At 37.0% G+C, this 9981-nt stretch overlaps 1 protein-coding gene across 1 annotated transcript; it reads right to left on the reverse strand.

Moving 5' to 3' along the window:
* Positions 1 to 1720: 1720 nt before the first annotated feature.
* LOC107788759 (lysine-specific demethylase JMJ13) lies at positions 1721 to 8613 on the reverse strand. The gene is made up of 11 exons (XM_016610467.2): positions 8146 to 8613; positions 6313 to 6694; positions 5856 to 6012; positions 5558 to 5777; positions 5067 to 5120; positions 4897 to 4976; positions 4544 to 4821; positions 3950 to 4345; positions 3513 to 3856; positions 3134 to 3400; positions 1721 to 2553 (listed from the first exon to the last, which is right to left on the reverse strand). Exons 1-11 carry the CDS (start codon positions 8146 to 8148, stop codon positions 2191 to 2193), a joined length of 2544 nt encoding a protein of 847 aa, XP_016465953.2. The 5' UTR covers positions 8149 to 8613; the 3' UTR covers positions 1721 to 2190.
* Positions 8614 to 9981: the final 1368 nt, after the last annotated feature.

Consider the following 9981-nt stretch of genomic DNA (forward strand, 5'->3'; position numbering starts at 1 on the left):
TTCATGTATATACATAGAGATTTAAATCGCGAATCGTACTATCTTCGCCTATCCGAACCAATACATAAAATAGAGGCATCAAGTAGAATATTAGAAAATATGCCCAGAAAGCATATAGAATGCATGGAATGACATAAAGGATTCACTTAAGAGATCAAGCTTCCACCTTTACGTCCAACTAATCAATCAATATCATCACAAACCGATACTTATCAATGTCTCACAACTCTGCGTGTATGCCACCAAGAGAGAAATATGGGAGGGCAATCCTGGGGGGTGGATCTGTATCCATACATTGCACGACAAAGACCTTGTGCGATAGTAATATCAATATCACAATAACCGCAGACAAAAACCTCGTGCCATATTAATATCAATCTGCTCATAATGTCCAAAGGAGCCATAATCATATCAATCTGAAATAAGTTCTTCATCTCTAAGGATGAATGTATATGCTTATAAAATAATTAATAAGATGCACAAGGACATAATAAATGAAGGTATAAATGTGTGTTTATGATATAAAGTATGACTATGACTAAATCAAGTAGATCAACATCTCAATAATAAGCCCAAATGAAGATATCATAAGCCTGAACGTGATCTCTACCATGAACAAATAGGCTCATGTAGTCACAATCAAATAAAGCATACGTCGAGAAGAACACAGAACCAAAAAAGGCACAACAAAGCCTCTTTTGTTGAAAGCAATAGTCTTTGAAGCAAAATTGTTTTGAATAACCCATGCATGTCTCACATCAAATTGATGTAAAGCAACGTTCTGACAAAGGGTAGAACAGAAAAAAATAATGGTCCTTTCCGGCCAACTGCTTTAAGATACAATGTTTGTGAAGATGAATCGGAGCCATTTATGGTGGAAGAGTTAACCCAAGTTCCGACCTTCCGACATAGCCAATATTGCCTTGAGATTTAAGAGCAATTCTTTGGCACCTGGTCATGTTTCACTTCAAAAACAATTTTGTTTCACATTTCACGATTCCGGTGACTTGCCGGCTCGAAGCTGTAGCTAGTTTGGACATATCTTGGTCCTTTCTGTATTTTATTTTTTTGCTGATGTGTAACTTTTTAATTGATTTAATTTGCCACGTCAAAGAGTGACGAGAGTGAAATTCACACACTTTTGTTGGTTTGGAGCTCTAATAGGCACATTTTTAATACACTTGAGGTGTCTAATAGCCCCAGTTAAAGTATCTAAACAAAAATTTGTGGCAACTTTAAGGGACTGGTATGTATTTGGCCTGGTTAAAACGAATATTGAAGTATCCATGTGTCACAAGTAGTTAAAGACAAGGACCAAATAACTACCAATCATTCGCACTGCTCTGACTTGAAAGAGAGCGGATTGCAATATAAAATTTGTTAAAGGCTCAGATTCTTTTTACGGTAATACCACTTATTTGGTCCAAGCAAGTGAAGGCCCATAGTTTCCTGTTTCGGTAACCGGAAGCCCTCAAGAAGACAACCCATTCCAAAAGGTCAGCTGCTATTACGTCTTTCCAACTCCACAATATACGATATGAACCACACACACAAAAAAAAGACACATAAAGTCGGTAGTCCAAATATATAAAAAAATCAACCAAGCGAAGACCTAAAATATGCAACTGTTACAGATAGCACTTGATTGATTAAAAAAAATTCTTTACCATCAAAGGAGAATATGAATTACTAACGTTATGAGAAAGGAAAAAAAGGCAGCTAGGGAAAAAATTCTATGTATTTATTCATGTAGTCTCGGGCCAAAAAGACCCGCAGCTACAGAAAGAATAATGAACCCTAACTAGGGAGGCAGCAGACTTCACATTAAATCAGAGGGCTTGTGGAAATACCCATTTGCTCCTCGTAAGAATTGATCAATTTGTTAAAAATAAAATGTACATGAGAGAATTCACTAATAACCCGAAATCTACCATCTGCAAGTGGAAAGGAAGGAGAGAGGTTCTCCTGCCAAAGATAGAAAAACACCCCGGCCTGCACAAAGAATATACCTCTTTAAACTAAAGATTGGGTTAAAAGTTGCACTGCTGCTGCCTCCAAAATGCTTAGCTTTTTTATCGTGTTGTTAGCTCTCCATTAGAGAATAAGTGTTAGCAAAGTCAGGTTCTATAAGCCACTCCAGAGGCAAGCAAGCCAAGATGCTCTTTTACTTGTAAGTTAGCTATCTATTCACTACATACTGCCTCCAAACCCTAAAACTGAAGGACCTCTGACTTTCAGACGCTTCGATCCACTCTGTATTCTGGGTGATTCCCTCATATTCTCCCCCAATTCAAACTGGAACTTGTGATCTCTCTTGTGCTCGTCTTGCTTGCTCAGTGCTTGTTCTTTCGCAGCCACCTTCTTCAACTTAATGGATACCGGAACTGTACCACCTCTGACGGATTTGTCTCTGGGATGAAAGTCCAGTGCTTCTTTGGATTGACTTGAATTAGCAATGGAACTGTAAATTGCCTCATTAGCCGTAGAACACTCTGGAAAAGACAATGGCCCCAGCCGTCCTTCTGATTGACGTTTCTTTAATCTTTTGAAACTCTGCAAAGTACATGCCAAAGTACTTATTTAGATTATTGATAATTGGTCGCTCCCAAAACAAGAACTTCAATGCTGAAGGAAATTGACATGAATGTACACTATAATTTGTCAATGAAATAAAATTCATATTTGAAAGCATACTAAGCTAATATTAGGTGGTCAAATAATACTATCTTCCGACAACCAATTAGTTTCACATTCTAATGAATCTCGCTTACTGAAAGATATATTTGTAATCTACCAATAAGCCATCTAATAGGTACAAAATTGAATATGATGAATCCTTGTAGCGAAATTAAAACTAAATCTATAACCCACTGGAGCTGGATAAGAAAAGAAAACAGGAAGTCCTGATGACAAGCAAGGGCACAAATATACAAGGACAGAAGCTTAAACTAGAGCTTTGCTCTTGTACTAATAATTACAAGTATCAATTGACTAGAACTCTGTTCTTGCACTGACAGAAAAGTATCAATTGTGGGGATATGGAACAAAGAAGAGAGTATTTAATCACACCTTTCAACTCTTCGCAAACTGATTAATAAAACTTAAACGTGTTAATGTCTCTATCAAGCTATACCTGGTGCTCAATGTTGATAGAGATTGAATCATATCCGTTTCTATGTTCTGCTCTGGGACGTCTCTTCACCCTGAAAATTTCTGTATCAGACTCATCACTGTCTTGATCTACAACAGTTCTACAATCTGTCTCATGAGCTACTTTCTGATGGACTTTAAAATTGTTATCACTCGATGAACACTCCGATCTTTCACTCCGACAACTAGAAACATCACCATGGAACTTCATTGATGCAGTATCTAAGTTACAGATTGCATTTCCCTGTACCTGCACAGTTGGGAGCTGGATTAGCTTGAGACCAAATAAAGCAGTTCTTTTTCTGCAAGACAGAACTCAAAAACGTTGGCAAATATAGAATTACAGACCAAAGATTACTTACATTAACACCAGCGGAAAGGTTATCTTCCGGCTCCATTGGAGAGTCGAGATCAGATACAAGTGAGGCAGAAGCATTGGGTGCTGACTCATGAATTGTCTGTTCAACCGAGTCCTCCGACCATTCAAAATTGATTTCACAATATGGAACATAGCCATCTTCCTCAGCTCGCGGAAACATGTTTAAAAGGAGAGAAAAGTCATCAGTTTTTCTATATCGCTGTTGAACTTCATGCAAAACCACCTTATCCTGCTCAAACTGTCTAGCTGCATTTTCCATGTCCAATATATCTTCCCTTAGGCAAAGCGTACTACTGCTGCCGCAAGGGAAATCAAGCGACCTGGGATCTGATGAACAACCATGCGACCAATCATCAGTTCCAACGAGCATTGCCAATATAATAGACAATAAAAAAGAGAAAACATTCAGTTAAAAAATACCATGGCGAAGGCACACTGCGTGTGCATAGCAGCTGCAATTAAGATAAGCGACATAACAGTCACGCTTGCATATGCTGCAAAGAATGGTACCATGTGCAAATAAGGATATGCCTGAAAATGCTATTAACCTCGTGAAGCACCAACGAGCACAGTGCTGAAAACGCATCAAATTCAGAAAAGACACTTTGATGCTATGATGAGTTATCAAGTCTGCAGAGGAATAGTCAGGATCTTCCAGTTCCAAACTCGTACATACAAGCATTGCTTCTTTGCAGAGAAGTTCCTCGTGAGGAAGTAGAGGCACCCTGTTCAGGAGTGCATAGCGACGGCTGGCAATTGAACCCATAGAAAACCAATCGCCCGTTGCAAAGTTAACGGCCTCACCACAATTGAAACCTACATATAAAGACAAGATTTGAGAGTCCAAGCTTTTACATCCTCGGACAGAACAACAATCAAGCGTAAATCAGTGGAGGATGAGATAACATCTGTCTGGGATGTGTGAATAAGCAGTTCCGCATCCATGCTTCACTGCATTAAACTCAAAACAAAGCAGACCATTTGTTTTCAGGGTAAACAAAGGCAGGCTCTTACCATGACTAAATCCTGCATGATACGCTCTGGGAAAAGTTACTATGAACTCCCCGGGTTTTTGAACAGCTTTATAGACAGGAACACCATGCTCTGACAGAATGTTAGGAGGAAACAATGTTGTCTTCCCCAAAAGCACATCAAAAGCTCCATCCTCTCCATCAGCTGATAAGATATCATTGGTATAAACATGCTCTCGGACAACTTTCTCAAAGTCAAGTGCTGCATGACCTGGAATGCCATACCAAGTTTTTGCTGCCCCACAATGCTGATAATTGATACTACAAACAGATAAAAAAATGATCAGCCCCGGAAATAGCAAGGACTAACATGGTTCAAATAAAAAAAACACATACCTATATAAGTAGTGGTCTTCCACATGCCAAGCAAACATACTGAATAGCATTCCAATGTACAACATAGGTTCAGTAACTCCCTGGAGAATAACAATTGTATCAATAAACTGCGACACATTTTCTGATTCATCATATTTTCAATAGAAAATGGGATAAGATAATTACTGTACCGGGATCGATTTCTCAAGGAGTCGCAGTACTGATTTAGGCAACCGAGAAAGCCCCTGGAAACACAAATAAAAGCACATAATTAGAATTTCACAAGTGGTTTTTTCAAAACAATAAGGCCAACATAGACCACCTTAAGTCTAAGGCTAAATGTTGATGGGGAGAGTTGTGGTCTAGGATAACTACGCAGGAAATGAGGTAGGTGATTCGTTATTTGTCTTGGGACAAGAAGGGGAGGAAAAGAAGGAAGACCATAAGAACAAAGAAGCAACCAGAAGATTACTTCGAGGAAATATCTTCCTGTCTATAAAACAAACAACATTAACCGCATTAGCATCATAAGAAGTTTCAGACATGAAAATGGCAAGAATCAATATGCATCCTAACAACAATACAAGTTGACTGCTTCATACAACAATTTGGCATGATATCCAGAAAGGAAAAAAAGGGGAGACAGCACAGTAAAGAAAATACTTTTTAATAGAATTCACACCTTCATGTTCCATTTGCTTTTTCCAAGTCGATCATTGGGAGAAGAGGAAAACGCACTACCATCAACATCACAGGCATATTCCACGCTCTCAGTCTTTCCACAAGCTATCTCATGCCAAAATTCTTTTTCTAAGTATGCAGGAGGAAGGCATCCAGCACTATAATATCGACGAGCAAATACCTTGTTTGCCATTTTCTCGAAATCTCGAAATGTATAGTTCCTGAAAGACCAGACTAGTCAAAAGCTAGGCAAGCAACTAATTCATAGTAGCAATTACCAACTACAAATTAAAACTAACCTCCCACTCATAAAAAAGGTGACCCTGTCATCTGTGTCCCATTCGGCTAGGCGAAGTGGCTGTACCCTAGTAGTAAATTTAAAACCAGCCTTCTCTTTATTCAGAACAACTCCAGCAGGAACAGAAGCTGTTATGGGGGAAACAATCTTGCATATACCTGTTAATTTCAAACATAGTATCAGCTCTTATCCATAAATGAAGCTACCAGTACCATAAAATGCCTTTAGAAACAAGAACACAGCCCGAATAATCAATATCGTATATATAATTTACAGCCGTTAAATTGCAAGAATAGCTGGGATGGAATTTTCATTTTTTAAAGCAACTCCAAAATAAAAGGCCAAAGATTCTAGAGAGAGGCAGAATGCATAACAGTAATTGAATTAACCTGAAACAGAGAGTCATAGCAAAACCACTTAATTTGTTTGTCAGACAAAGAAAATTGATGAAGCCTTACCATATTTAGAAGCTTCAGGAGCTAACTTCTGGAGATAAACTAAAGGATCCTCAAACTCCTCTTTCTTTGGATAGTACACTGGACATTCTGGAATTTTATCAATCCAGTCCAGATTGGAGGTGTCAAACTTTGCAACCTTGTGCTTTGAGAAAACATCTTTTCCATTATAAGAAGAAGACCCAGATCCTGGATATGAATCAGTATTAACATGGATTCTAACACCACATGAAGCAGAAGATCTTAGGGCATCTCCTCCGCTTCTACTCAGCATGTTGCTGAAACAATTGAGATCATTCATAGATTCTGTCTTCATTCGTTGAAGCCTTTTTTGCTTCAAAAATTCCAATTTAGCCTCCCTCGACATGCAGACTCTCCCTTCCACCTGCCATAGTGAAAATAAGCTCATTAAGATTGTACAAATAAACCGAACAGTATCACATACCCTAAACCATTGTCGTGTATTTAGATTCCATTATTGAATTAAGAAAGTGTATAAAAATATCACACAGCTCAACTAAGGATACAAATTCTCTTACAATCAACTGTAAGAAAAACAGTCTCATAGCAAGGCTAAACCAAAACAACCAGACAATTTATCTAGAAATCAGAACAGACAATCGGAAGCAGGGGGTCTATTGGAAACAACCTCTCTACCTTTACAAGGTAGGGGCAAGGTCTGCATAGACACTACCCTACCCAGAACCCACTTGTAGGATTTTACTGGGTTTGTTGTTGGTGGTGGTGGTGGTGCAGAACATACAGTCAATCATTTGATGCTTTAATCTGACTTATACAGTAGTAAATGTCATGAGACAACAGGGAACCCACAACAAAACGAGGAAAGAGTATGACCACGGGTGAAATATATGGCAATGAATTATTAATAGCTCCAAGCATGTTCACTCAGAAAAACCAGCTCTTACAAGCCCTCAACCTAAAGCCAGGGACGGGGATTTTTTCAGTCGAAATCCACAACTGCATGTAGCTAACCATCCCCTTGACTTCTGAAGGCGTATATATTAATAACACTATAACATGAGAGCACTAGTTATTAACCAAAGAAACACTAAAAAATAAAATTACTCACGCTAGCTATCTGCACAAATTATGAAAAAGAATTTAAAGTTGTGAACACAACCTCCCCCCACCCCCAAAAAAATGTAAACAAAAGGTGTGAACACAGAAAGCAGAAATTTTTTCGAAATTTGATGTATCTCGAAATTTGACGACTCTAACCATTCAAATTTGGAACCAAATCATAAGTTCCAAGGGCGTAAATAATAAGAAATTTATAATTTTCTTCAACATTTTTTTCTGCGCGACAAAAGGGGATAGAAGACGAAGAAAGAATAACTATCAAAACCAGACTATGTATTCGAAAAAATTGAGCCAATCCATAAACAGATACAGCCAATAAACCGCCCAAAATGTAAACTTGTAAGATCTGAAACAATAAGGAAACAATTTTTACAGCACAGAGATGAATTTTAAGAGTTTTTCATCAGAAATAGGGAGAAAATAGGTGATAGTCTCAAAAATTCAACTGTGAACATTGAAAAAAAATCAGCTCAAAATTTCCATTCATTCGATTTTCTCTAAGAGAATAACAGGAACAAGTGTTCATATCAATATGTGCAATTAGTTCAGAATAAGCATATGAAATCGCTGGGAAAAGATAATGCAAAAAAAAAAAGAAGGAAAAACCCTTCAATTTTCACTAAAATCCTAAGAATGCTTCAGAGATCCAAACTTCCAAAGGAACAAAAAGAATAACATTCACAACTCAAAACTTTACAAAGAATCACATAATACATCCAACTGATAATAACATACCATCTCATTACGAAGCTTTTCTCTACTCTTCGTCGTCTTTCCACTCTTCACAGACAAAAATAAAACCAAAAAAACTACTAACAAACAACAATACAAGCGTCAGTCAAGCCCTAGATCAGGATCTAGGGCACAAGGAACCAGAAAAACAGCCTTAGACTCGCCACATTCCCTTAGCACTGCATGGAACGAGTCAAACTCAGAGATCAGAGCGATTCCACCAACCTAGTGACTCAGTTACACGCAAAAACGAGAAGCACTAATCAAAGCGAACGAAACATGTAGAGTGAGTGCGTGTGAATTCTCCGGCGACTCTGTTCACCGGCAAACAAAAAAGCGGTTTCCCGGCGAGTGGAAGAGGTTTTCCGGCAAGTAGATAGAGAGGAAGAGGGAATTAGAGATAGAGAGGGTGAGAGGGGAACAGTAGATGGGGAAATCCAGAAGTATTGGCTTTTAGATAACGGAAAAAGAGAAAGGATCATTTATAGTTTTATATATATATAGGGCAAAAGCTGGAAATTCGTTTGCTTTTTATTTTTTCTTTTGAAATTATTATTTTATCTAAAGATGGAAACTAATAATAATATAATATAATAATAATATTAAACGAATAATAAGGCTGCCTTTTTTTAATTAGTTTAATGGTAAAAGCTTAAGAAGTGTGAAGGAAAGTGGTAGTTGTTAGGTTGGTTCAACCAAACGCCAGCCGTCCTTCAAACGCCCGTTTTGAGCAGTCAAGGGCACGTGCTTTCCCAGTAATACCCCTATTGCGATATACACAATGACTAGGGATGTGTATTTTTTTTCAAAATTTTGCTTAGGATGGTTGGAGCTTTTTCTCGATTCCTTTCTAAACATAGGTCTACGACATTGAACTTATTTACTTCGATTTGTTGGGGAAAAAAATTATTTCAATTTGATTTTGATCCGTTTGAATTTCACGTGGGACTTCTTTGTTTGGATTGTAACATCTCTAAATGAGATAGTTTAATAGTTATTCAATTAAAACTATAATAAAAGAAAGTATTGCATTCTAAAAGTACAATTAATATTATGATAAAATTATCATTTACATCATAAAAATTTAATGTATTTGTTTCCAGCGATTATAATCAGGAAAAAAAAAACCTAACAATGCCCCTCAACTATGAGAAATAGAACACATTTGCCCTTATTTTTTAATTTAGTCTCACACATGACCTTATCTTTAGTAGATTGAAAGATTTATTACTCAAATATGGAAAATAATAAATATACTCTTTGGTTGACTGTGATCTCAAATATACCCTTATCGCAAATAAACTGACTCATATTTTTCCTTCGAAGCTATTGAATTTCTAAATTCTTATTTTTACCCATTTAAATAAATGTTATTATAAAAATGGATTACCACATTGTAAGATAATAATCTTAACCCTAGAAAATTTCTTGTAAAAATATTTAACTAGAAAATTATACATATCAAAGATTGTTAAAAGATCTTGCATACGTAAATCCAATTGGTCATCATCTTCACGTATTTCTCCTATTTAAAATTTTTTACTCTCCTGAAATGTAACAACAATTAATCATATCACCAATTTTAGAAAATTAAATATTTTTTCATGGAACAATAAACAATCTTCAAAAACTCAAATGTAAAATGAAATTCTTAAATTAGTGAGAAATATTTGAAAGTAAAAAGAGAAATTGCACTTGTTGCCATGCGAGAAAGAATAAAATCTTGTGATGCCCATGACGGAGGGCGGGCCGATGAGGGCGGGTACAACAGGACTGGCAGATTTCTAGGCTGGCAAATTTCTGAAAAATGAGTGTACATGTCACCTTAGGCGAATCCCA

This window comes from Nicotiana tabacum, chromosome 23 (genome assembly GCF_000715075.1).
Source record: "Nicotiana tabacum cultivar K326 chromosome 23, ASM71507v2, whole genome shotgun sequence".
Classification (NCBI taxonomy): domain Eukaryota; kingdom Viridiplantae; phylum Streptophyta; class Magnoliopsida; order Solanales; family Solanaceae; genus Nicotiana; species Nicotiana tabacum.

Coding starts and splice junctions, on each gene's coding strand:
- LOC107788759 (XM_016610467.2), bottom strand. Junction 5,778..5,855: donor ACCTTTTTTATGAGTGGGAG/GTTAGTTTTAAT, acceptor CTGGTCTTTCAG/GAACTATACATTTCGAGATT. Junction 5,121..5,557: donor AAAGCAAATGGAACATGAAG/GTGTGAATTCTA, acceptor TTGTGTTTCCAG/GGGCTTTCTCGGTTGCCTAA.